The sequence below is a fragment of the Emydura macquarii genome, unplaced genomic scaffold (assembly GCF_026122565.2).
Source record: "Emydura macquarii macquarii isolate MOO-44397 ecotype Brisbane River unplaced genomic scaffold, CSIRO-AGI_Emac_v2 contig_2768, whole genome shotgun sequence".
NCBI classification, from domain to species: Eukaryota; Metazoa; Chordata; order Testudines; family Chelidae; genus Emydura; species Emydura macquarii.
Genome location: NW_027132905.1, coordinates 4,362,612 through 4,390,459, shown reverse-complemented (window position 1 = coordinate 4,390,459; position 27,848 = coordinate 4,362,612). Strand labels below are relative to the sequence as shown.

The 27,848-nt window shown below is 53.6% G+C and overlaps 1 protein-coding gene across 1 annotated transcript; it reads left to right on the top strand.

The window, feature by feature from the left end:
* On the top strand, positions 1–27,848 carry SLC6A7 (solute carrier family 6 member 7). The gene is made up of 14 exons (XM_067566438.1): positions 1–38; positions 8,216–8,399; positions 9,714–9,845; positions 11,583–11,817; positions 13,052–13,190; positions 13,645–13,779; positions 14,785–14,888; positions 15,704–15,828; positions 18,088–18,200; positions 18,298–18,429; positions 18,991–19,090; positions 19,607–19,707; positions 22,478–22,645; positions 26,779–27,848. Exons 1-14 carry the CDS (start codon positions 6–8, stop codon positions 26,986–26,988), a joined length of 1,911 nt encoding a protein of 636 aa, XP_067422539.1. The 5' UTR covers positions 1–5; the 3' UTR covers positions 26,989–27,848.

The following is a 27,848-nucleotide window of genomic DNA, read 5'->3' as shown; positions in this document are numbered from 1 at the left end:
ACAGGATGAGGAAGGTCCAGGAGCATCGTCTCGGCGAGGTAGGAGGCTGCAATCCCCGGCGTGGGAAGCCGAGGAAGGGGAAGCCGGGGGGGGCTGGCAGCAAGGGCGGGGTTGGAGGGGAGGGGGGGGGATGCAAACCAGGCACAGCCCCCCCGCCCTCCATCTCCTCCCCCCGCTGGGGCAGCGGTGGGGGGGTTTGCAAACGGGCCGGTTTTGCGATGCGGGCGGGCACGTCACACCGCGCACCCCCGGCTCAGCTACTTCGGGGAACCGGCGGCGCCCGGCGCTGCGCAGCTCCTGGGAGAGATGCTTTTCCCAGCGCCGCAGGGCTCCCCGGGAGGCGCCAGCTTGTGCCTGGGCGGGCGGGCGCGCAGCCTGCGGGGAACACGCTGTCCCTGCGGGGGGGGGGGGCACCCCCAGGCATCGCACCCGCCGGGCACAGGCGAGGCGAGGCGAGGGCAGGCGCTCTGGGAAGGAAGCAGGCCCGAGCTCGCTTTGCTCAGCCCGGCTTGGGATCCGCAGACGCGCCAGGGGACTGGATTGAGAAGCTGTTTGATCCTCCGGCGCGCCCCGCCCCCTTCTCTCTCTCTCTCTGACTCTTTTGGCTCCTCCCCCTTCACTTGGCTCCTCCCCCTGCCGCCTCCTTTGTGGCTTCTCCTCTTTGGGCAGAAAAAGTTCCCAGGGTCCAGAGCCGCCCCTGGTGCCTCCTCCTGGCGACTCTGGGGGTTCGCTCTTGCCAGGAGATGCCCTCCTTTGACCCTGTCCCTGCCCGTCCTGCCCGTCGCCCTGCCGCCCCTCTCCCTTCCGGAACTGCAGCTTCCTCTTCGTGGCAGGTCACAACGGTCCTTCCCAGTCCCGGGAAATCAAAGTTCTTCCAGACCAGCTTTCTGGCTGGCCTGTCCAACACCCCTGGTCTACTTCCCTGTGGCTGGTAGGGGAACCAGACCTGCCCTCTACGCTGGGTTCCAGCGCAGGGATCCGACAGCAAGTCTGTACCGGCCTGCCACCCCCTTGCTGCTGTTTTCTGGGCCTTCTTCCCCCTTATCTGGCTTTCCCCCCCTTCTGGGGTTGCCAGCCTGAGCTCCCTCCTCCCAGGGAGCGACTTATAGACCACTGTCATCCCTGCTTGCTGGGAGTGGCTTTCTGTCCCCTTCTAGAGGCGGCTAGACCAGCTCCCACCTTGGCTCTAAGACATATCTTTTAGGTCAGTCGTGGACCCGTACAGGGGCGTCGGCAGCTGGGATCAAACCTGGGACCTCTGGAGCGAAATGCAGGGGCCTCTGCAGCATGAGATAAGAGACACTGCTCTGTTAGGCAGGGCTATAGCAGGCTTGTTGCTCTCTCAGAGGCAGGCACATGGCACTGGTCATCTCCCTCCCAGCCAGCTGCTCTTTACTTGGCTGTGGTTCCTCAGTTTCCATCTGCTGGACTTTCTGCCGATAAAGAGACATCCCCCCGCCCCCGAGACTAGCCGTTGGCACTGGAGTTCCCCTCCCAGACAGGGTCAGGTCCACAAAAGAGAACCAATGCTCCATTCGCCCTGGATCGGATTCTGGCATCTGCGGTGAAATGTCACACTGGTGGCAAGGGAAACGTACGTTCACAGCTCTGTGGCACACTCCTGTCGGGTTCAGTAGCCCCCTTGCCCATGCGCTGGAGCTTCACTGCTAGCCAGCTGCAGCGCGCGCTTTCCTGCTCTGGGACCATGGAGAGCATTTTGGCCAGATTGCAGGCTTCTTTGCCATTCCCAGGTTGTGCAGGGAACATCGGGAGACCGGAAGGGAGACCTGTGGGATTCGTTAAATGACTCCACCTAACGACACACAGAGAACACTGAAGGGCTCTTTGGTAAGCAGCTGGCCTCTTTACAGAATAGTTTTAAATAGACCAGGCCCTTGTCTCACCCCGTCTCATCTTTTCAGTCCTCCCCTAGCTCTGTCGTCCCCTCGTGGCCCCTTCCCCCCATACTGAGGAACCCCCTTTTTCAGAGACTTGCCAATCCATCAGCAGCTTCCCCTTTCCCCTCAGATCTCCTCCCCTCCCCTGCCTGCTGTGGGACCACCCAACGGAGCGAGTGTGACGGGGCAGTGGTGCTGACCTCCCTGTGATGGAAGGAGGAGTGCAGCAGCCATTTCCTGGGTGCAGTGGCACCACCAGCAGGAGCAGGAGGGAGGCTGGTGTCTCGCAGCCCCAACCTCAATGTCTGCTGAGTAGCTTCACCGGTGAGAGCAGCCTGTCGCCCTCCAGCGACTCTCTTACCCATCCCTCCCTTCGCTTCCAGACAGGACTGAGCCCTAATGCCTGGCTACGCCGGGCCTCACGCAGGGAGTTTTCTTCAAACAAGGTGGGAGTTCTGAGGGGTCTGTCATCCAACGGGCGCTAGGCACTCCACTCCCTCTCCGGCCCCTTTGGAGGAATCCACACGCACACAGGCTAGGCACCTACTACTAAACCTCCGCTTGCAGGCCCTGACTTTGCAGACTCTGTCTCTCCCTCCATGCCCTCTTCCTCTTGCTTCCCGGCTCTCTCTCTTCTCCATTGCTCTGTTTCTTCTCTGGCGTGTGTGTCACTTTTCCGTCGGCACCAAGCCCTTTTCTCGGCCCTGTTCACCCATCCCCGGCCTGGCCACACTTTCAAAGCCAAAGCCCAAGCTGCTCCTGTGGCGCCATTTTGGAAGCCTCCCAACCGCCCATTCGAAAGAGAAGCGGGCAGGGCCTTAAGAAGCGTGGGCTGGTGCTGCTCCCGCTCGCTTTAGCGCGCAGCGTAATGCCCGTCTGAGCGGATCACGAAACACTCGACAAGGGTCGCCAGCACCCACTCAACTTTTATCTTCATCCAAACGCTGGGCATCACCCTGGATGCTCATCCTGCCTGTCTCTTCCCGCTAGAGCGGATTACAGATTGGGCTCGGCCACGTCTTCTGTAGCGATGAAAAGCCCAAGCAGTTTGAGGGATGAAATGGAAAACTGGGGTGTTTCAGGCATTGTGAAAGAAGTTCCTAGGGCCCCGGGACATGTTATGAGAAACTAGGCCTGCCCTAGTAAAACGAAGACATACGGTCGCTCTACCAGTCTCTGCCGCTTTGCCCCTGGCACTCACGTCTCCCCTGGAAGGCTTGCTTATCTTTTCCTATATATAGTTATTGCTTCATTGATTTTGTCTCAAATAATGATAGTTGAATTCACTGAAAGTTAAATTCCCCCTCTCTGAAAATGAATGACCTACATAAACATTCTCTCTCTCTGTTTACACCGGCTGCCCTCACGGTTTCATCCCACCGTGGCCATTTCCACCCTTATACACAGCTTCTCAAATTGTGCTCCATCGACCTCTGATGGTCTGCAGAGACCAAAGCTAAGAACATAAAAATGGCCATGCTAGGTCAGACCGTTGGTCCATCTCGCCCAGTATCCTGTCTCTGACAACGGCCGGTCATTCAGAGTGAATGAAGAGAACAGGGCAGTTATTGAATGATCCATCACCTGCCACCCACTCCCGGCTTCTGGCGGTCGGAGACTCAGGGACACCCAGAGCATGGGGTTGTGTCCCTGACCATCTTGGCTAATAGCCATTCATGGATCTATCTGCCATGAGCTAGTCACATGATCCAGGCTTCTCTTTATTTCTAGCGGCCAATTCACATTACAAGACAGCTAGACAGATAGTCGAGTGATATTTTCTACATCGGCAATTCCTGTAGCTGCCGAGGGGACATGGTACAACTGGGAATGGGAGGGGAGGTGGGGATGAACTGTAGTGAATGGGAGGGGAAGGGTTTAGTAGATAATCTCGCTATTGATATGTAGTCCACGCCATGAAAAGGCTTGAGAACCCCTGCTCTAAACAGTAACTAAGTCTAAATTAATAGATTCCAGGGCAAGAAGGGACCATGGTGGTCATCTAGTCTGACCTCCTGCCACAGAATTTCCCCAGAATAATACGCTTAGTGTAGATCTGTTTAGAGAGCAAAAGTAAAATCACCTCCTTACCCATGATTCTCTGCCCATTGTAAAAGTCACTGCCTAGGTCACCTTTTCCCTTACTCTGCCCAGCACAATGGAAGACGTTTTTCTACGTTTTTCCCCTCCGAGGTTTCAAAGCAGGAGCCAGCTCATGTCCAGCTCTTCCCATTCATGCACTTTCCCATAAATTACTGCGTTGGATGACAAAGTGACTGGCAGAGCCATTAAAAGTTCACACGGGCAAGTTGTTCCTACCCCTTCCAAAATCTCCGTAGGCTCCTATGAGCCAGCACTGCAGCTGATCGAGATCTGTTTTAACCTTGATTCAGAGACTATTTAGTTCCTGAAATAACAGCTCACACGGAAACATACGACTCCAGAATTGTTTTCCCCATTATGCATGCTGTTTTGCTACAGAACATTTTGAGCCCGATCCTGGCAAAACTCTCATTGAACTCAATGGCAGCGGGATAACAGGATCAGGCCTTTGAACCTTTCCACAATCCCATGTGTTCATAGTCACCTAGAACCTTGGAACAGTTGTTATGTCTTAAATCAAGTTTCCTCCAAGGAGCCCACTACAATTGCTGGAAGGTTTTACAGTGTTGGCTTCAGGGCCACGTCTCTGCTAGTTCAAGAGCTTTTCCCTTTGATTTTGATCCAGTTTCCCTCCAGGAGTTGGGCGTTTAAGGTCTTTTCCCCAGACGTGTTTGGAATGGATGGAAGTTTAGGTTAAACAGAAAACAAGACATCGCTTGTGCTCGATGGATTTCATTCCTGATTTTCCTTAACTGCGTTTCCATAAACGTCTGAGTTGGGTTTTGCTGGAGATGGGCCCACGCTATAGAATTCACAGCCAAAGCTGGGGGTTGGCTTTGCCCTGTCACAGAGTCATGGGATTTGGGGGGAATCCCAGGAAGTTCAGAGCGTGGCTGGGATGTGAGGTTGGGTCTGGGCCCCTCTTTTACCCTCAAGCCTTTTTCTAAATAACCCTAAGGGGCATTGCCAGTCAGTTCCTGTCCTGCTTGTATTTCACTACGCCCATGACCCGGCAACGCTGTATCCCGTGTGCCAGGCTGCTGTGCTTCAAGGGAGGCTACACAAGGCAGGAGGAAAGCTAAGCCTGACGTGCAGCCCCGTGCACGGAGCAGAAATGTCTAAAGCCTCTCTGCATGCCTGCTGCCTTGCTCGCAGGAGCCCAGGGTAAGACAGAGGCTGGGCTTCGACAGAGAACGGACGTTGCTGAGGAAAGAGAGTCTCAATCGTGACCGCAGCATGTCCATGAGGTGCATACTCCATGCTTCTTTATTAGGGCTGGATTCAGTGCCCATTCATGTCAGTGGGAGACCTGCCAGTGATTTGAGTGGGCTTTGGGTCAAGCCCTCAGGCTGGCTTTCCTTGGCAGCTGGGCAGCAGTGCTCTCACTGATACAGGATCAGGTCCCGCTGCACGTCCCATCCCCCTCAGCACTTCTTACGGCCATGCCCTCATATATGCAACCCCACGCACCTGTGCTGTGCTGGGTCGGGCCCCACAACTCACAGATCTCCCTGTCTGAAGCAGGTCCAGCGTTCGATGAACCCCCGCTTCCCCCCGGCAACACACATTTAGCATCCCCATTGAACTTCACGAACGGTGCCTAACACAGGTGCCTCTGTGAGCAAAAGTCCCCTCTGCTTGTGTGTAGTGTGGTAATTAGTCGATGCAACCATGCCCCAGGGAGGTCTCTGAACTGAGGGGCTAAGTTAAACAGCCGTGGTCAGTGCTGTGTTCCAGCCACTCATCTGATGTATTAACAGGGCGGCACAATATCCTTAGTATGAATTTCTGGCGATTTTCATTTAGCCCTTGTATAGTTATAGGGGCATCCAGCAGGGACTGGTAGGTTTTTAATGGTGTCTTCAATAATCATTGCATTTTTTCTTTTAGTCAAAGCATTTTGGTCTCAATCTAGATTTCTCGGGTTGGTTTTTTTTGGTAGAGCTCTTGAAAGAGAAATATCCAAACTGCTGGGTGCTGCTGCTTCTTTTCATTAGGTTTATATTCTTTCCTGGCAATGTGTGTATATATGTGTCTTTGCACACGGGTCTGCAGACGTGTGTGTGCGTGCATGAGGCATGCAAGTGTGTCAGTGCAGGTCTGTACGTGTTAGGCAGGTGTGAGGCACATCGGTATGTAACCATCTGGGCAAGCACACACGTACCAGGCGGGTCTGTTGTTTAATGACCAGTTTGGCGACATCACACATGCTTTCTCCATTTGAACAACTCCTCGTCTCCATGGAAACTGAGCAGCAAGAACTGTGCAGCTGTAACTCAGCAGTTGAGCTAGAGGAAAGGGCAGCTGCAAGAAAGGGAGAAAAATGGAAGGGGGCAGAGGGGCAGGATGGGGGCTTCGTCAGCTTTACACCTGCTGGGAGGGCTGCCGTCTGAGAGCCGGGAGGGTTTGGGCCAGGTCGGGGCATGGACGGCACGGCGCTTTCCAGCCACCTTTTATTTGCTGCTCTGTTTTTTTCTGGGGTGCAGTCCGAAAGGGGTTCTGCATTGGGAGATGAGCCCTCTGCCTCTCCACCCCTGTGCAGAAAACAAACACACAACCCAGACGGGTTCTAGACCAAGACCAGATGCCCCCTGCTGATCCCCCCATGTGTCATCTGTTCATGCAGATGTTTCCCAAACCCATCTGGGTTTTTTTTGTAAGAGACCACTACAAATTTTGGAGGGGCTCGAACTAGGAGGACCTACAATTCCACTGTCCACGTGTATTCTATTGGCCGGTGAGTTTGTCTGTGGTCCCATTGCACCTGTCACCTTGCTGGACTCCGGTGGCTCTTTGCCATCACTGTTCGGGCCATGACATACGCTGCAGCTTGGTCACTGAGAACATTCAGCCTGTAGCTGAGCAGCGGCCAAGAGACATTTGATCCACAATGCCTGCGGGTGGCAGAGAGCCCTCGCTGGGGGACGTACTAGCAGAGGGATGACATCGCACAATGTTTTGTCAGGGAGGTTGGGTCATTTGGTTGCATGGCTTCAGATGAAGTAAGGGACACCCTTCATCTTCTAGCCCAGTGGTTTTCAACTGGTGATCCGTGGACCCCCGGGGGTCCGCAGACGATGTCTAAGATTTCCAAAGGGGTCCAGACCTCCATTCAAACTTTTTTCAGAGGTCCACAATTGAAAAAAGGTTGAACACTGCTGTTCTAGCCAATCCCTTCAGCTTTACTAAGGCTCTGCTTTCTTCTTGGCTACAGAAAGCGTCTCTCACCAGGAAGGGTTGGGTATCTCATTGCAAAGCCAAATATCCAGCCAGAATTTCAGATCAAAGCGCACAAGCTCCTCTAAACAGCCAGACATCTGGGGGCTTATCCAAAGCTAGCTGTGTTTTAAGGTTTGCCTCACAATCCCGCTGAGCTGCGGCAGGGCTTTGAGATCTGGGGGGGAAAGGAAAGGGTTCATATCCTGCCATTTGATAGCAACATGCACTGTGCAGATTAGGGGTCAGATTCCATGAGGTTGGAAAGTATCTTACACCCCAGTCACATGGTTATCACTGAATCACTGTACTTCAAGCCAACAGGAATGCAAAAAGCATGGGAAAGAAATACAGCCTTTTTAGCATGGAGTGTCCCACACCGCAAAGGGATTTAAGCAGGGTCAACCCCAGTTTTCGCCAGCAAAGGCTCTGTGAGTACATCACACGCTGGGACAATGCAGCGATCATTCGTCTCATTCTGTCCTAAGTACGTTGGCCTGTGCACTGCAGGAGGTCAGACAAGCTGTTCAGAATGGTCCCTTCTGGCTCTGAATGTTCTGGTTGGGAAAAGCCAGCAGGATTTGTGGTTTGTGATTTCCCCCTGCGCTTGGCGAGGAGTGGGAAGAAGAAAGGCAGCAGGGATGGTATTGCACTGAACGACAGCAAAGGGGCTCTTGGAAGCGTCTTGCGGAGTCACTGGTGTCAGCCTGCCCTCTGGGAACTGACCGTGCAGGGGGCTCTGACGGGACCCTTTCTTGGGTTTAAAAATATTTAAGTCGCCAGTCTTGGAGACTCGGCAGCATGAATTCTAACCTTGTTTTGCATGCCTCCTCCCTTTCCGCCTGCTCCATTTCCACAACAACCCGTCTGCCTTTCTGTCATTCTCCCATCACTTCATCCTCGCTCCTGCACTTTCTTCTCCCATCCTTTATTCGTTCTCTCTTTCGCCTCTCTCCAACTCCATTACTCCCCTCCTCCTTCTTCTCTTTCTCTGTCAGCCCATAACTCCAGACCTGCTGATGAGCCCCAGCGACCAAGGAGATGGGGACCTGGAGATGGAGTACCCAGCAGACAGAGGGAACTGGACCGGGAAGCTGGATTTCCTTCTCTCCTGTATTGGATACTGTGTGGGGCTGGGGAATGTATGGAGGTTTCCATACAGAGCTTACACCAATGGGGGAGGTACATGCTTGATCATCCCCTTCAACAGGCTCAGTTGCACCACTTCCATCCCCTTGATGAGAGGGATTCATGTCGGAATAAAGCCTCCCTTATGTCCCTTTCTCCCCTCCCCTCCCAGGCCTGGGAATCTGCAGCCACTGTTGTGTTGGAAAGTTCTCGGCTTTCAGATGGTTTCCCCCACATCTGTCTGGTCTCTATTCAGACTGGCCAGAAGAGACAGCCTGGGATTTATCTCAGTGGACTGGTCCACTTCTGTGAGGCTTGGTATCTCAGTACAGGACTGGCTTCCCATGGACTGGGCATGACTTCATCTGATGATGCCCTGGAGCGTTATACATGGGAAGCCCCACTCCATCTGTAACTACAGCATCCCAAAGTGCCTGCTATTCAAAGACCTTAAAATGGAAAGGCGGATGGGGCTGTGACAGGCTTAAGATCTAGGAGTCCCTCCTGGCCTTTGGTACCACCTCCGCAGCCACTCCACGTTGGTGTTGGTCCCGTCCAGAACGCTGTAGATCCTGGCAAACATTCCCCATGAATATTCATCCCACGTATGGAACAAATGTGCATCGTCTGTAATCATGCCCTTTGTGCAATCACTCCCTGTGAATGGCCTGCCCCAGCCTGCAGGCTGCCCCAGCATGAATACTGGTGCAACCTCAAATGTCACACATTCTTTGCAATGCAATAACTAACCAACTGTGTCTCTTGACTTCTGCAAGACAGGGTTGGTCCTGGACCCCTCTACCACATCCCCAGGATGCTGCAGTAGGTGGTTATGATTCAGGAGACAGCATGCTTCCCACTGAATTCAGTATCCAGCTAGCATAACATGAGGCTAAGGGGCCCCTTGCTGCTGGAGGTGCCATCTTTGCAGAAGAGATGTAAAATTAAGGCTGTGACTGCTCACTAAAATGTCCCTGGAACTTTTCTCAAGCGTGGGGGTGCTAAGTCTGGGGTCCCGACCATATTCCCACAGACAATAATTACATTCTCCCTGCTGAAATTGCCCCAGAAGTTGAATCTTTGACCTAAGAACTGAGGCTCAGTCGCGATGGAATTGCATTTCGCTGTGGAAAGGCCAGTATTGCAGGACGGGATCCCTACATATCTAGGGCCAAATCTTGAGAGGCCCATGGCGATTCCAACCCCCACTGACTTTAATGTGAGTTGTGGGTGCACATCACCTTCCAGGCTTTGGTTCCGGCCACTTTGAGATCCTTCAGGCTTCCAGGAGCTTTATAACTGAATTGATCTCCTGTCCCAGCACCAGCGCTCCAGTCTCACCCTCAATGCCTTTTTTGTCTCCTATAGGAGCTTTCCTTGTTCCTTACTTCATCATGCTGGCTATATGTGGCGTCCCCATCTTCTTCATGGAGCTCTCCCTTGGCCAGTTCTCCAGCCTGGGGCCACTAGCAGTCTGGAAGATAAGCCCACTCTTTAAAGGTGCGTGACCTACTCCAATCCTGCCCTCTCCTCCCTCCTTCATCCTGCCCTCATAGCAGAGAGGTGAATTGGCTGGTGGTGAGATATGGTAGCATCACCATCCTTTGATCTTCTGTGAGAACTAAAGGCTAATTAGGGGGAGCTCATCAGTCTTTTAGGTTGACTAGCTGGTATCTATCCATCCATGTCCTCCAGGGCTCTGGGCCCATGTTACTTATAGAAAGAAATGTGACTCGGTGTCAATTTTATAAATGTTATTACAACTATTTAACAAAAATAAAAATGGAGAAGACATGTCACCAAAGGTAAGCTGTTATTACTAATGTTAAACTAATCTAAGAATAAAGCAATGCAACCAGCAAATCAAGTTCAAAGCAACAAGTTAGTTTCACTATTGGATTGGAATTAAATCACATTTAGTTAAATCATCTGATTAGTACAAGAAGTAATCAACCCTTATAAAGTCTAAGGTGGCATCTAAGGAGCTGGCTGTCCATTTGGTCGTAAACCCCAGCTAAAGTGCTTCACCAAAGTCAATCGAATCTGCAACTTGGAGCTTTTTAAATATTTCGACACGGAAACTAAATTATTATCTGACACCTAAAGCCCAACCTCAGAGCCAGTTACAAAGCTCCTTCCGTCACTTTCAGGTCTTGCGTGGCCATGCAACTTGGTCCAATCAGGTTTGAGCTAGGTCATCCATAGCGAGACTTTGGAGAAAAGTCCTGCTTAAGCAATTTAAAAAATACCCACTGTTTGTCTACCACAGAGACTAAGTCTGTGACAGCCCCCTGGGGCCCTCAAAGGTCAAATGTACAGAACACAAGATCACTTTGGAGAAAGCTGACATGGCCTCATCTGGGTGAAAAGAGCCCAAGGTGGCTTTATGTCGCCACTTTACGGAAAGGTTGACCCCAAATCCTGTAAAAATAACTGATGGAAAAGACTGTAGCGACAACCAGCCACACAACATTCATCCAGCAGCAAACTTAAAAATAAACGGGAACATCTTATGACCGGATCGGTGTAGACAGGGCCTGGGCAATAAGGTAAACACATCTCTGAAAGTTTCACCTTGCAAGAGAAAAGTTCCTTTTTAAACCTCTCAAGATGAAACCCCATGTAAGAACTAAAAAGAATGGAAGTTTGTATGAAGTCCGTGTTCGCATGTACGCTGTTTCTCTCACACAATGTAAAACCCCAGTTCACTGCTCAGCTTTGGAAAGGGAGTTTTGACAAGGGAAAAGGAGCCTGGAGACGGGTGTCTCTGGCTGACACTTGGCTACAGGAAGCTAGAGTAGTTCTCTCCTCCCCACTGGAGGGCAGCTTCCCCTCTGTATAGATCACATTTCTGCTCCGGTACCTGTGATTTGAAAGCTACCTCAGGAGGAAAGCCTGGAGCAGAGTTCTCAGTACTAGGTCTGAGCCAGGAAAAGCCAAGCAAGCCGTGAGCCTGTTGGAAGATGCTTCATGCCCTCATGCAACATCCCACCCTGTGGTGGGTAATTTTCCTTCATGCACAGTTTGCTCTAGCGGCTCAGCTTTGACCTAAGTTCATGACTGTGGCTTAGGATTCATTTTCGACTCCTAACAGCTGGTCTGCTTGTACTAAGGGCTGTGCCCGCCACTAGGATGCCAGCGGTAGCATCGCAGGAGCTGAGCAGTGCCTGAGAGAGATGCCTGGGTGTCGTGTCTCTGCCATCGCACTGAGCTGTGTTTCCATCTCCCCTTCCTTAGGTGTCGGGATGGGCACGATCCTGATCGTCTCTCTGGTGGCCATTTACTACAACATGATCATTGCGTATGTTCTCTTCTACCTCTTCGCGTCCCTGACCAACAACTTGCCCTGGCAGCACTGCGGCAACTGGTGGAACACCGACCTCTGCCTGGATCACCACTTCATCCAGGCCAGGAATGCCGCCGTCCCATTCAACATCACGAACACGGTCAGCCCTAGCGAGGAGTACTGGAGGTGAGGGGGCGAGGGCAGAGCGGGGCAGGGGTCGCAGAGAGTGAGGCTGGTGCAAGAGCTGCGGTGACGGGTCTGCAACACACACACTATGGCTTGATGGGCACCTACACTCTCCCAGGGCGTGGTGAGTTATGGGGCTGTTGCCATCAGCACTCACCAGCGCGTCGGCGCAGCCTGGACTGCATCACTGCACTGAGACAGTGGTCGTAGATGTAGTACGCCGGATTAGCACCCGGGATCACGGTGCCGTCTCATGGCTGGCTCCACCGGCTAACAGGCTGCTATTTACTCACAGATACAGGAAGCTGTAGCTTAAGTGGTTGGGGCACGTGGTGAAAGGGGACCTGGGTTTGATCGTGTCTGTCTGTAAGTAATCGCGGTTTGTTACAGGTGTATTTTTCATTCCGTGAAACCTGTTTGTTAGTCACCAAAGGCCTGGGTATGTTGCTGGCTGTTCTGACAGGTGGCTGCGTAGTACACTGAGATAACCACCGGTGGGATTGAAGTTTCACTGGCCGTTACGTAGGACAGGTGGCCAGGGTTAGTGGATGACCATTAGGACTGGCTCCACTGTATTTTATACTCACTCCTTCTCTGTCCCTCTCTCATTCTGCTTTTGACTCTTTAAAGTCTAGAATTTGAACAGCTTTTGTGGCTGTGCAAAACACCCTGCGCGTCATTTTGAAATGTGCCCGTTCCAGCACTGCTAGGCAGCTGGTGTGGGGCCAGACACTTGGGTGATCGGGCCATAGGAAATTCATGCCACGTCAGGTGCCCATTCGGGCAGAGGGAAGGTGGAGGAGGGATGTTCTCAGTTGCTCGGTCAAGAACATCTGAGCTCTCTGGCCATGTTGGTGTCTCACGTGGTTCGGGATGATCATGTGACCCAGCAGTAGGTTTAATTTACACGGCCTTGTGGGTATGGCACACGTAGCCTATGCAAAACAGTTTCTTTGAGACAATTAACCTAAAAACCAGCCTTTCCCCGGGGACCTCTCAGTTCATTAACCCGTGGTCAGGAATGCACTTTAAAGCCCCGCACACAGGAGTCAATCCCTGGCTGCTGTTATCCAAAGGGATTTTCAGTATCATTTTTATTGGCAGAGTCAAGGTTAGATCCAGGTTCTAAGTTGCCGCAGCATAAAGTATGGAATCGAAGGAAGAAGATCTGGTCTCTGGTATGTGCTGGAGGGAGGACACTGCCTGCTTATTAATGGGTCTCCTTTTGCCCTAGTCGCTATGTTCTGCATATCCAAGGGAGCTCTGGGATCGGGGATCCTGGGAGAATCCGCTGGAATCTGTGCCTCTGCCTCCTACTCTCCTGGGTCATTGTGTATCTCTGTATCCTCAAGGGAGTCAAATCCTCCGGCAAGGTAAGACCAGGAGTCACTATTCTCCTGCGGCCCCCAGCCTTTCGCTCCACAAGAATGAACCTGGTGGTGTTAAGTGATCTTTTCAGTCATCTATCATTTGGAGAGGGTGGTAATTTGCAGATCATCAAATGCCTACCCAGCGTTCAGGGCTAGGCTGTATTTACTGACACATCTGTGCTTTAAATGGAATCAGCACGGCCTTGTGCCACAGTAAATTGCATGGATACCGCACAATGACCCAGGCAACCTTGTGCTGCACGGATCATAAACCCACACAGCAGTGAGGTGCAAGTGAAGCAGACTTTAAGTTGAACAGAGAAGCTCCCCAAAAGGTTCATCTCTTCTGCAAGTGATTCTGGTGCTGTGCCGTGAGCAAGGATCCCCTCCCTGTATGTCAGTGTGCTAAGGGACGGTCTCGCTGAGCTTCACTCAGATCCAGCCTCTCTTCCTGCAGGTTGTGTATTTCACTGCCACATTCCCTTATTTCATTCTGCTCATGCTGCTCATTCGGGGCGTGACACTAGAGGGGGCCTGGAAAGGAATCAAGTTCTACCTCACACCCCAGTTTGATCACCTGCTGTCTTCCAAGGTGAGAAGGCGGGTGGGGGGAGGCCGGGCATTTTTAAGAGACGGTGGGATTCAGTTACCAGGATCAGGCTGGGATCCGGCCTTTTTGCCGCGATCCAGGCTGCTGCTTTCAAGTGATGACTGCCCGCAAAGCAGATCTGTGACCTGGCGAAATCCCCACAGCTGACGTGCGTAAAAGGAAAGCCTCCGTTGTGTGAGGACGTTTAATGCCGTGGTAGGTCAATCTGGTTATTATGGGCTCTAATTATCACTCCTGCCAGCTGACTGACATGCAAAAAAAGATGGAAAATCATTCCCTGGCTTTGAAAGTAGCAAAGAAAACCTAGGAAATCATTTCCAACCTGATCCCTGCAACCTGGGCCTCACTGAGCAGCGTACAGTAGGGCAAACACATCACACCGAGAATAGCAGCTGTTGGAAAGCCCAGCACAGGCTGCACTTAAAGATGAGCTCAAGCCTGAATGAACCAAGAGGCCGAATGCAGTTCTTCTCAACTGTCCGCCTTTGGGTTGCAGGCCAATCGGGAAGCCCCTTGATTGGATTCCCTTCTCCCTTCTTTAGGGTGCTGGTGCAGCAGTCTAGGGAACGGTAATCAATAAGCAATTAGGCTGAATTCCCTCCTCCTTGTGGGTATTTCCAGATCCAGTGGTTCTTCATTTCAGAGCGAGGTGAAGATGTCCAGAGATGGACTCCAAACCCGTGGCTAGGGTAGATCCACCGGGTCAGGGCTGGATTCTGCTGGAGCATGTTGTAATTCTCTGTGAAGGAAGCCGGGAAGTGAAGGTCCACGGGAGCTGCACTCACTTTACCCAGGAGCCCAGCATTGGCTGGAATCAGCGTTGGTGGTGCAGACACAAAGGGTGGAGATGTGCTCCTTAGAAGGCAGTCAGCCTGTCAGTCAAGAGCAGAGGGATCATGGCCTGGGAAGCACTATCCTTCAGCGCAGAGCTGAGCTTCGCCGTCCTTTCAGTGCAGTGAGCTCTCCTTTCTTGTTTTCCCCTCCCAGGTGTGGATAGAGGCAGCTCTGCAGATCTTCTACTCCCTTGGGGTGGGCTTTGGGGGCCTGCTCACCTTTGCATCGTATAACACCTTCCATCAGAATATCTACAGGTGGGTTTCCAATCCTCACGCAGAAAATGGCGGGGAGCCCTGGGGGGTGATCCTCACGGTGGGGTTCAAACTGACCCAGGCCCTTGGAGTTAGATACGACCCCTCTTCCCTGAATGGAAGCTGCAGATCTTGGTGCACCAACAGGCTCTCTCTTTAAAGAGAATGGCTGGGCCAGGATAAGGGAGATACAAGAAGGAAGCAGGAAGCCAGGGATACACGGAACTCAATGGCAAGCTGTAAGGAGAGACGCCCACATCCGCAGAAACACGCAGGAGGGGCCCTTCTCCTTGCACAAGCCAGGCACTGAATGCTGCTTTCCCGAGCGTAGGCCGAGGGACGGCTTGCCCTGTCGGCTGCCTTGAGGAGAGTTTCACAGCTGAGCTGAGAACCAGGTGTGAGCTGAACTTTCTGCCCCCAGCATGGATTTTCCCTGATGTCAGTTAAGCAGGCTGGGAAGGTGCCCCGTGTTGTCTCCCTCCTCGATGGTCCTCCCAGCCCACACAGATGCCCTGCTTACTATGGCCCCTAGATGAGAATTACAAATTGATACCAGGGCCATGTGGGTTTGCTCGCTTGCTTTCACACACACGCACGCTTTTAGTTTCTCTGTAAGTCGAGCTGCCTCTAGGCTCCCGAATCCTGAACTTGGCAAAGAGAAAAGAGAACGCCCCCGCTATCTAAGGCACTCATCCCAGCTCATAGCAGAAGGCCAGCTTGTGCCCCAGCAAACCCCAGTCAGCATCTGCCTCCTCTCACGTCCCTGGAAAACGCGTGACCTCTCAGCAATACAGTGATGGAGCTGCTGTATTCTGCAGGGATACGTTTATCGTCACCCTGGGCAATGCCGTCACCAGCATCCTAGCCGGGTTTGCCATCTTCTCCGTCTTGGGCTACATGTCGGAGGAGCTGGGTGTCCCTGTGAACCAAGTGGCAAAAGCAGGTCAGACCAAGACAAAAAATTCCTTCCCTCTTTTCTTGTTGTGTGTGTACGTGTGTGTGTGTGGCTCTGTGCAGGCTGGGGCGTGTATGTAGGGCTGGCAGGTTTATAAGTGCCTTACAAGACTCAGGTGTAATAGTTGACAGTAATAATAACCACGATACTTTGCACTCATCCTCAAGAGCCATTCCCAGGAGGATCTCAAAGCACATTACCACGGTGGGTGATGTTGGACCATGCAGCAAGCCCCAGGCTGCGCAGGCGTTAGAGCCCAGGTCTCCCGTCTCCTCCTCCTCCTCCGCGCATCCATCCTAAGCTCCCGCTGAGGGGGTCAGAAGCGGCTGCCTCAATAACTTGCACAAATGGGCACTTACCCGGGCAAACCGGGTAAGCCGGCACCCAATGCCCTGCCGCGAATTCAGGATTTGGAAGCACGGTTTAGGCGGCCACTTAATGGGACCTGAAATGAGTGTGTAATGTTGGCTGTTTCCCTGTCGTTTTCTTTCTCCTCAACTCCCCAAAGCGGTACCTTTTGTGCCGTTGTCAGGCTCTGAGCCTTTCCCATGTGCAGGGAGCCGTCACGCCATGTCCTAGCTGCTAGCCAAGTGTCAGCGGGTGTGTTATGACTGTAACAAAGGGGGTCTAGGTTGATAAAACAGCCAGGGCCAGCTCAGGGAGTCCCACAGAGGAATCTGGGCTCAGGTGGGCCATACGTCTCCTTGGACACCTGTCGGACCAGGTGAGCCACTCGTTGAAGCAAAACCAGGCCAGGTGTCATTGAAAGCAAGGAACACCAGGAGGAAGAGACGGGCAGCTTGAGGGTGCCATGCCAGTCCTTCATGCTTCCACGGAGAGACAGCTGGGGAGCACCGTCAGGCCCCTGGGACGCTCATTGCCTAGCGTGCTGGAGACAGGCATGGCCCAGAGGTGGAGGTGCGGAGGGTGCTACTTACAGAGGGGAGGCTCTGAAACATGGAGGGAGGGAGCAGGACACCGGCCTCGCCTTCCAAATCCAGGCCAGCGCACGGAAGCAATCGTCAGCCTGCAGAGCCTGCTTCTCGCTCCCCGCGGCTCTCTGCAAAGGCCGTTCCTGGCTGCGGGCCAGGGGCAAGCACCTTATGAGAGACATCAGCCACCCACGTGCATCCGTGCAGGAGCTGCTGCGACGGGCCCCACAGGAACGGGCCCTGGGTGAAAGGCCTTGGTGCTTACTTAGTGAGACACGTCCCACGATCTCCGGCACGTGCAGCTGCAGCTCCCAGGACAGACCTCGGGGGTGGGGTGGGGGGAAATTTGCTGGGGCGGGGGCTGCGACAGACAGACAAGCGGCTGAATACAGCAATATGGCTCCGTAAGCCGGCACTGCCTGTTGTATCAATGGCAGCTCGGTACAGATGAGTGGGTTTGGAGGGGAGTGGAGCGCTCATCATCCTCAGCTGTCTTGTTCAGGGCCTCGACGGGTCGATAACAGACCAGGCAGGGCAGAGGTTCCCTCTCTGGAGATTGGGATCCTTCAGCTTCCCTTTTCAAAGGGCTACAGTCCGTTTCCACACTGGCTTCATCCCAGCTGTTGGAGGCCTGCACTCTTGCAGTGAGCGGGTAGAACGGAGGCTCTGGTGACCTCCTCCGTCCTCAGCCAATGCTGCTCCCGTGCCTCCAGCTAGGGCAGGCTGGGACGGGAACAGCTTGGAGCTCCTACCAGCCAGTGGCTCCCTAGATAGTCTGCTGAAGCGGTGAGTGCCTGAGCTGCTCACCCTTGTGTAGCCTCCCCTACAGTGCCTCCTGCTAGGGAGAGGCAGCCCCCCCCAGTCTGTGCCGCTCCAAGGTTGTGTGGAGCGTACAATTCTGTACACAGCCTGGGGCCATGGGTAATAGGGGAGCCTGGTAAGAATGGGATACCTCGCCAGCAGGATGGAGGGGATGACATGCTTGTTGTGAGCGGGGATGTCCCTGCCTGTAGTGCCCTGTGCGACACCTTGGGTTATCTAGAAAAGGCAACCGCTACTTTTTACCTAAAACAACAGCATTAAAAAAGCCTGGTCCTCTGCCCCATCCTACGGCGCCGGCCCTGCCTGCTCCTGCTAGATCCCATGCACGGGAACACCTCTTGTCTGCTCCTGTAAGACACCTCTCTCTCCCCCTGGGCTGCCACACGCCCTCCGCCTGCCCCACAGTAACAGCCGCGTCGGATACGGATGGTCCCAGCCCCTGCCCAATGCCGTACAATCCTATTCACTGTCCCATCCTCTGCCTATCCCCTAGGTCCCGGCTTGGCTTTCGTGGTGTACCCCCAGGCCATGACGATGCTTCCTCTGTCTCCATTCTGGTCTTTCCTTTTCTTCTTCATGCTACTGACCCTGGGCTTGGACAGCCAGGTAAGGACACGGTGTGCCAAGGTAGGTACTTTGCCCACCCCCCCCAGCCAGCACACAGCCCGCTGGCTCAGGGCATCCTATTTTCCCTTATGTGCAGTTTGCCTTCATGGAGACCATTGTTACCGCAGTGACAGACGAGTTTCCGTATTACCTGCGGCCCAAGAAGGCTTTTTTCTCAGCCATCATCTGTCTCGCCATGTACCTGATGGGGCTCATTCTCACGACAGAGGTATGCAATCTGTCCCACCAGCCGGCTTGTCAGAGTTGACTTGGCCTGGAGTTTGTGCGCTCTGTTAGGTGAGGATTTCCAGGGGAAAGTGTGTCAGATCCACGATCGCTTGTGACTCCGACTGAGTGGGAGAAGGGCCAGGAAGAGAGATGGATGGAGCGTCCCACCCGATAGGGCCGTGGGAGCAGAGAGGGTAGGTGATATCAGTGCCAAGTGAATCATTCTCAGGATATAATTTATCCAAGCAGCAGAGCCTTTGTTTATTAATAATTTGCACTGCGTACCCCATACTCGAGATTCAAAATCTGATTGGTTTGATACATGCCATCGCATTATTTCTGGCCCCTGATTGGATGAGCATGCAAGCAGGATGGATGTATTGGCAGGTGCCTTTGGCATTAGCTTCCTGTGAATATTCAAGCCCCTGAATCTCGGCCTCCCAGCTGTGACCAGGAAAGGGGCATGAGAAAATTCACCCTGAAAGACGAGGCAGGGTGGGTGGGAGATTGCTGACCAGCTCTAGCGAGGAGGGGTGGACTGCTTGTTGTTCTCTCTTTCCAGGGAGGGATGTACTGGCTAGTCCTGCTGGATGACTACAGCGCCAGCTTTGGACTCATGGTGGTGGTGATTACAACCTGCCTAGTGGTGACACGTGTCTACGGTAAGGAGAGCCAGCCTCCATGGACTCTCCTGAGCAGGGGACATGGTGAAACACCTAGAGGTTCATGCTGAAAGGGCATGGGAGCCAGAGCCTGCGGAGGAGAAACTAGTGGATTCAGTGGGTGTCTGCACTGGAGCAGGAGGTGTAATTTCCAGCTTGTGCAGACAAACCCCATGACAGAACACTAGACACCTCCACTCAAGGCTCTTGCGGCTTCCCAGGTGTTGATGAGGCTGGGTGCAAGTTCCAGATCAAGCCAGAGACCTTTGTGTCACAATGGCAGAGGGCAGGCGTGCTGGCGAAGTTTAAACCCCTTCTGTGCTCCCCGAGCTCAGAGCAGAGGAAATCACACCATCCAGAAGGAGACTTGTTCAGCTGGCTCTCTCGGCCCCCGTGGCAGACACAGCCCAAGCTCTGAGCTCACACAGCATATGGCGCGCCTCCATGGAGCCCAGGGGACTCTCGAGCTAGAGGTGCGGGCTGATGTCTCATGCCATCTCCTCCTCCTCTCTCTAGGCATGAAGCGGTTCTGCCGGGATATTCACATGATGCTGGGCTTCAAACCAGGGCTGTACTTCAAAGCCTGCTGGATGTTCCTGTCCCCGGCAACGATGATGGTAACTGGTCTGACCTGGCCAGCGTTTGCTGAGCTTCCCTTACTCTGTCCAGGCCCCATCGTTATGGTCTCAGCTCCATTTGGATTAGTCCCTTTGCGGCAAAATCCTCCCCAAGAGCCCTGGCTCCTCCTTTCCGCCAGCAGCATGGAACGGTCCTTTTACCTAGAGTCAGCATGGGCCTCCAACCTGCGCTGTCTCAATGGGGTCCATGGAGCCCCTTCTCATCCCAGTCTGGGAAGCCCAGGTTACTGGGGGGGGGGGGCAGTGGGGGAGGGTGTTACTAAGTTCTAGGGCTGAGCTTGAGTGTGAAACCCCCAGAGGATTTTGGATGCCCCACCTGTGATGGTCCTCGGGGTACCCAGGTCTGGGTGTCACCTTGTTACCCCCCTGCTGCCAGCATGAGGGTGTCTTGGTTGTGCTTAATGGGGTATCAGCTCCCTGCCATCTCCAGTGTATTAGCCACCCAAGCAGTCGCCTCTGGGCTACACCAGCCCTTGCTTTGCCTTGCTGGTTAACAGTGGGTGCACCCCAGCCGCCGAGCCCCTTTGAAGCATTTCCCCTGTAGCGTTCAACCCCCCTTCTCCACTGAACACTCCCAGAAATGCCAGGTCTGCCATCCCCCAGGGCACGATACAGACACTAGCTTGTCAGATTCAACTCAGGCCCAGCACTTCGCTTCACACCACCGCACCGAGCTACACGGAGCATGAAACCAGTCACTCGTTTATTTTCAAAGAGCCAAGATTCAAGTGATAGCGAGTAAGGGGACTGGAGACAAAATCGCAGCATGCTTTCTAGAGACTAAACTTAACTGTCAGGTTAACCTCTTGTCTGATGAAGTTGATCTCACCCAAAGCCTTTTGCAACATCTTCAGCCCACCTTGGCTGCAATCCTGGTTTCATGAATGTAACAGCTCTGCCCGTTTACTTCCTAGGGGCAGGATAAGAGGGTGTCTTCTTTGACTTCTGCTTATATCCCCAGAGTTCGTTATCTATCCTCAGAGGCAGGATAAGCCCCCTGGCTTGTTTGCCTGTGTGCTGCTCCCCTGTTGACATCACCACTCTTCAATAATTTTGTATGTAAATGGGCACCCAATGGGCTAGCTACAATGCCGAATTCACGTCCAGAGATCAGATTTGCAGACCTGTCTCTGCTGCTGCAGTGATCAGCACCCCCCCCCCACCACACACCCGTCAAGATCCATGGGTCCCCACACATGCCTGTCACAACATATGGTGTCCCTTATCTAACGTACTAAATGCCCCAGCAACAACTCTGTGAGTGAACCCAGTCAATCACTATGCTCACGAATGAACGCTCACGGGAAACCGATACAAGACAAAAGCACTCTATCACCGGCGGGTGAACACTTTCCACCAAAATGAAAAGTTCCAGTGGGGTAGCCGTGTTAGTCTGTATACAGCAGTGCTACAGGACTCATGTTGGTTTTACTTTCCGCCAAGTGATCACGCTATAGTTGCCTTATCAGTCCCCATTCTCAAAGGAAACCTGCACGGCACTTTCAGAAGGTGAGCCTGGCAGCTGACTTTTGTAATTCTGCTAGACACTAAAAAGCAGGGTCTAAAGACACTGGATTTATAATTTAGTCCAGCAACCTGTAACCCACTAAGCCCCCTTTTGGCCTGTGACTACAGGGGTGTTAATGGGTCACTTCACCTTGAATGGTCCCTTAGAATATGTGCTAAATACTTATGCTAAACGATCTGTCCAATCGTGTCTTTAGCTGTGACCCTCTGGCCTGGTCTGCCCCACACCATTAGGTCAATAAGCTGCCTTGCCTCGACCTGGCTGTGGAAGTGTCTTCACTTACGTTTGTCTCCCAGCGACGTAAGGGACTCTCTACCCCGCTTCAGTAACACCCCCTCCCCGTGCGGCGTAGAGTCACAGTCAATGGAACTAGGTCAAGGCAGTGTCACTGTAGACGCCGCGCTGCTTACATTGACTGGTACTGGCCTTCAGGAGCTTCCCACACTGACGATACACGCGCACCTGGTGAGGACGCGTGCCACCGACACACGGAGCCAAGCGTGCACACACACAAGCGATTGCATGGGTGGCTATATGCCGACATAAGTGAAGGCGACATCATTTTGTTGCATAGCCGTGGCTTCTGAGTACCTTTCCCTGACCGGAGGACGATCTCTGCATAGCTCAAAAGCTTGTCTCGCTCACCAACAGAAGTTGGTCCAGTAAAAGATATTCCCTCACCCACTTGGTCTAGCCAACGGAGATACAGGTGCATACCCAGCTTTCGGCTGACAGAACACCTGCGTCTCCACCTCAGCTGCAATACAGACTCTAAGAACATATTGTCAGTGTCTACACTGTCCTGATGTAGTCTCTGTCTGGACCGCTCACAAAGACATGCGTGATCAGTGTGACCCCAGCTTTCATTTGTGATCTCACGTGCTGGTCTTTGGTGAACTGACGTGCACATCCCAGCAGCAGGAGGTTCCTGTCCCTCGCCCGCTAGCTGGCACTGTGGAGTGCTTGGGTCACACACAGCCCAGGAAGGACTCATCCCTTTGACCCTCTCCAGGGCTTAAATTCTCTGATATTATTTCCCAGACCCCACCCCCACCCCGTACCTCCCCATTCGGGGCTCCAGGCTTCAGTTGCGGGGCAGGGGTCTCGGGGCTTCTGCCCCGCGGGAGGCACTGGGGCTCCGGCAGGTTTGAACATATTTACTGGCGCGCTGCTCCAGAGGGCTCCAGCAGAATATAAACCCTGACTCTCCCTGTGTTGCAGGCCCTGCTGGTGTACAATATAATCAAGTACCAGCCCTCAGAGTACGGGAGTTACCGCTTCCCATACTGGGCCGAGGTCCTGGGCATCCTGATGGGGCTGTTTGCCTGCCTGCTGATTCCCGCCGGGATGGTGGTTGCGGTGCTCAGAGAAGAAGGGACACTGTGGGAGGTAAGTGGCGGACAAGGATCCAGCATGCGTGCGTGCAGCAGCCTGTCAGAAGGGATGGGCCTCTGCTCCTCCAGGGCTTCTCTTCCCTTCCCTGCGTTCCCCAGCTTTCCGCACGGCCAGAGACTGTTTTCTTGTGTCATGAACTCTTGCTCTTTCAGGCCTACTAGGTGAAAGACAACCCTTTCCTGCTCATTTCACAGCCGTCTAGCCAGAGCTCAGAGAGGGCCGGTCCCAGCTGTGAGGGCTGAGAATTGAGCATCATTTCAGTCTGGGCTAGCGTAGGGCTTTCCCCACCTGCAGCTGAGCGCTGCAGCCTGCCTCCTGGGGCAATCCTGCTGCCCTCAGGGTTATCGCGGCTGTCTCTGGGTCTGTTCGCTCTCCCACCAGCCCTGCCTGGCCCTAGGGAGAATGCCAGGAGTCGAGCGCCCCGGCATGCCTATATTTTCTGACCTTTGCAAGGGAGGATTTAATGGATCTGCCCCAGCTAGGGCAAAGGCCTCACCTGGGAAGTACTGGGTCTAATCCCGCCTGCCCTCCTAGCCATGAATCCTGGGAATTGGTGTGCAGGACAGCACCTTCCAGTGTATTTACAGTGGTGTGTGGCACCCTCTAGTGCTTTGCATAGGCTAGGGCAGCACATCCCATCAGATTCCGAATGCATCTCACATGCAGGGAGGGTGCACGGATGTGCCGGAGCTCGCCCCTATTTTGCATGCAGGCTAATACTTGGGCGTAGCTGAATGTGGGTTCCTGGTGCATGCTGCACAGCAGAAAGCAGGGAACAGCACCATGTGTGTGTTTGACTCTCCATGAGAAGTGTCCAGTAGCTCTCGGGGCGTTTTGAGACATTCATTTAGCAGGCTATGCAATTCAAACATGGAAAATCAGTAGATTGGCTTCAGGAAAGTGAAGTTCTGCTGGCAGAGGCTAGGACCAGGTATAAAGAGGTGGTACAGATTTCCATACACAGCTCTCTCAAGCCTCTCTATTCCCAGCCCGGGGCTTTCCCGAGTCAGAGAATCATAGGGCTGGAAGGGACCTCAGGAGATCAGCAAGTCCATCCCCCCGGGATGAGGCAGGACCAAGTAAGCCTAGACCATCCCTGACAGGTGTTTGTCCGGCCTGTTCTTAAAAACCTCCAGTGGTGGGGATTTCATAACCTCTCTTGGCAACCTGCTCCAGTGCTTAACTACCCTGACAATTCGAAAGTGTTTCCTAATATCTAACCTAAAACTCCCTCGCTGCAAACTAAGCTGATTACCTATTGTCCAGCCCTTGGTGGACATAGAGAACAACTGATCACCATCCTCTGTAGAACCATTTCTATCTTTGAAGACTGTTCAGCCTTCTCTTCTCCAGACTAAACATGCTCAACTCTTTCACCCTCTCCGCACAGCTCAGGTTTTTCTTAACTTCTTATTATTGGTGCTTTCCTCTGGACTCTCTCCAATTTGTCCGTATCTTTCTCCCAGTGTGGTGCGCAGACCTGGACGCAGTCCTCCAGCTGTGGCCTTCCCAGTGCCAAGTAGAGAAGGACAGTCACCTCACGTCTTAGTTATCACACTCTTGTTAATACATCCCAGAGTGACCTTTGCCTTTTTTGCCCCCACATCGTACAGTTGACAGATGCAATTTGTGACCCAGTCTAATCCTTTCCAGCAGCACTGCTGCCTAGCCCGTTAGTCCCCAGTGTGTAGCTATGCATTTGATTTTTTCCTCCCTAAGTGTAGTACTTCCCACTTGTCTTCATTGTCGTATGGCCTGAATAACGAAGGGTAAAAATACTGAAATAATACATGCAGTTAGTTTGCTCAGATATAAGCCCCCCCGCCGATATCCAAATGCTGGGTCTTAATGGGTCAGTGTTTAAGGCTCCGCAGGGTCAGATATTCATTACCCACGGGGGCTCTTCTATTGCCTCGAAAGCCAACGCCCCTTTCAATGTAAAACAGTTACTATCTGCTGAAACCAGAGATGGAGAGAGAGAGAGGTCTTGGAGACCTCTGTGAGCAGGGCATCTCTGAGTGACAGCTGAGCACATGTTCCTAGGAAGGGCCCTGACTGTGCGTGGGGGTGGACTCAGACACCCAGGTTTTGCACAGCAGCAGGGGACGGGTGTGCGTGGGGCCCATCAGACCAGCGGTTTCTGGCCCAGGCTCCGAAGTGACTGCTACTCCTGTGTAAGTTTCACAGCATTCCCCCTCCCTGTTGACAGGAACTACAGTCACTGTGTAGATAACACTAAACCATAGCAACTGGATCTCTGACTCCAAGCAACGCATCAACACTCCAGGAGCCCACACCCTTCCTGACTGCCCAGAAGCAGAGACCTGTGACTCTGGGCTACAGCCAAACATCCCCTGGGACAGTGGTTCCCAGCCTTTTCGAGTGTGCAGACCCCTTTTTAACCTCCATCTGCTCCTAGTTTTATTTGAAATTGTACATTTCCTTGGTGAGGATGTTCTTTTTCTTTCCCGCAGACCCCCTGTAGTAGCCTCGCAGACCACTGGGGGGCCCTGGACCACAGGTTGGGATCCACTGCCCTAGGGTGTAGGGAGAGAGCACAGATCTCCAGTTCACTGTGGCCTATGCCCCTGTAGCACCCCAGCCCGGCTCCCAGAGGCTGTGTCAAACGGAGAGGCAGACCCCTGCTCCTTGGGAGCGCTTGTTCTTTCTGTGAATTACTCCCATTCCCTGACAGAGGAAAGCACACCCCTGAGAGGGCTCAAGTGACAAAGCATATCTGGAGTCAGGCTTCTCTCCAGCTTTGGCAGCAGAAGAGGCAGGAATCTGGGTTCTTGCTTTGGCCCACTCTTCATACAGACTAATACAATAAAAGGAAAGTCCCTATTAGGTCCCTACTTACTACATAGCAGAGCCACAAGCCCTAAGACAAACGATAGCAAATAACAAGCCACTTACTTCTGACCCCCAGCCTCTCCCCATAACCCTCAAATAGCTGCCTGGAAAGTTAACTGTGGGGGTATTTTATACTCAGCTGCCTTCCCATCATGCCTTGGGACAAGACTAGCCCTGCCTCTCCCATCCTTAATTGAAGGGTGGTTCAGCCAATCTCTGCCCTCTGTGCCTGAGTGGGCGTCTGCTGGTTGCTTGCAGCTGGGAGCAGGTGATTACTCATTAGAGCCATGCAGTGCGGGGGAGTGGGGTGGTGATTTTCCTGCACTAGGCTGGTTCCCCCTGAGCCCTGCTGCTCTCATCAAGCAGAATAATAGTGGGCAGCTGCTTCACAGGGTGCTGCCCTCCTCAAAGCCTTTCACCCTGCCGGTTATCCCTGAGGCAGAGCAGGCCATGACCTGACGGGTAAAGCATAGTACCTCAGACCCCTGAGCAACAGGTCCTGAGTCCACTGGCTCCTGATGCGCCGGGATGCAGGGTCATTCACTGCTCTGGGAGTGCTTCCAAACAGGGACGATGCCCCTTTTTCTTCTGCAGGCGGCCTGTCCCTGGAGAATTTCTGCAGGCAGCCTTAGGCCTGGCTTCGCCAGGGGAATCTTCCAGCATCAGGGCAGCACCAGCAGGGGTAGTGATGCAGCTGGCACGAGTGTTCCCTGGCAATTTCACCGTGCTCCGGGCCAGGTTAGAGAGGATGGTGGGAGAAATGGCAGTGCTGTGTGTTAGTGCCGCACCAGCGCTAATGAGACAGGGGGATGGTCCGAGGAGAAGCCAACACAGACCCAGCTGCTGGGAACAGGGCTCAGGGCAGCAGCAAACCCTCGATCCCACACAGGTGGTGGCTGGGGCAACTTTAGAGCTTCAATTGCTCCGTTCAGGCTCAATTTCCAGATTCCCTGTGGGCTGGCTAGCGGTGATCTGGTGCCCTTGGTGGTTACACGTGGCTGGAGACGTCTGGTGCCCCCCTTGTGATGACAGCGCCCCCTGTGGGCTGGCTGGAGAGGTCTGGTGCCCCCCTTGTGATGACAGCGCCCCCTGTGGGCTGGCTGGAGAGGTCTGGTGCCCCCTTGTGATGACAGATCCTGTTGGTTCTGGAGCTGTAGTCCAAAGCGCTGGTTGCTGGGGCAATGTCTAAAGCTCACGTGGTGTGCTGTCACCGCTGCTGGGCCCTAGTGCCTTGCAGCTGTTTCTGTAACACAGATGTTCATCTCCAACCACAGAGAATCCAGCAAGCCAGCAGGCCAGCCACGGACTGGGGCCCTTCCCTGGAGGAGAACAGAACCGGCATGTATGTGGCTACCTTGGCTGGCAGCCAGTCCCCCAGACCCTTGATGGTCCACATGAGGAAATACGGAGGAATTACCAGCTACGAGAACACGGCCATCGAGGTGGACAGGGAGATTGAGGAGGAGGAGAACGCCATGATGTGAGGAGGCTGTGAGCCCTGCAGGAGCAGAGAATGGGGGGACCGCCCCCCTGAACTCGCACAGCTGCACTCAAGCACTTTGGGCCGGTTAACAGGCCTTTCTGCTGCTGCCCTTCCAGCATCCCACGGGACGGCCTGACTTTGCTCAGCGGTGAGTCGGCCGAGTCCGTCGCATGGGAGATCGCTGCTGAGAATTCCCGTGTCGCTGAGGTTTTCGTTCAGTGTGGCAAGCTGTATAATGAATCCATGTGTTAGCACGCCAGTGTCTGCTACCGGCTGCCTGGACCCTACCCTGCTCCAGGCTGCCCCGCCCCCGGGCTCCCTCTGCCCGGAGTTTTTACTCATTGACACCTGTAAAGACAGTGCAACATGCACCCACTGTGCACTCCTTCTGCACAGACATCAATGAGCTCCCACGGGGCGAGGCAGCGGAGAATAAGGCTTCTTCTTCTTCTTGTTGCTAACTCCTGTTTAACCCCAGTGACGCACGGACATTGTGGAGGGTTGTGAGCTTCCAGCAACACCAGGGAAGAACCAGAGGCGCCATTCCTGATAAATAAGCCTAGGGTAAAAAACACACACAGGGAAAAGAAACCCCCTATTATAAAACAAACCAACCCGGCCCCTTCCAGGCCTTTCTGCACGTGTCAGAGAAAGGAAAAACCTGGGCCTGGGTCTGTGGTAAAGCAATCCTTCGCAGGTTGCTCTTAAGAGCTACCATTTGCACTGTGCGTCTGGGCCCCTGTTCACACACACAGGTGACTTCTGAACCTCTCCAGGGACTGCAGCTGGTGGTGGGGCAGACCCTCTGGCTGTGGCTGTCCCTCTCGGAGGGAGCAGAGTGGGGGCAGGGTCCAAGCATAA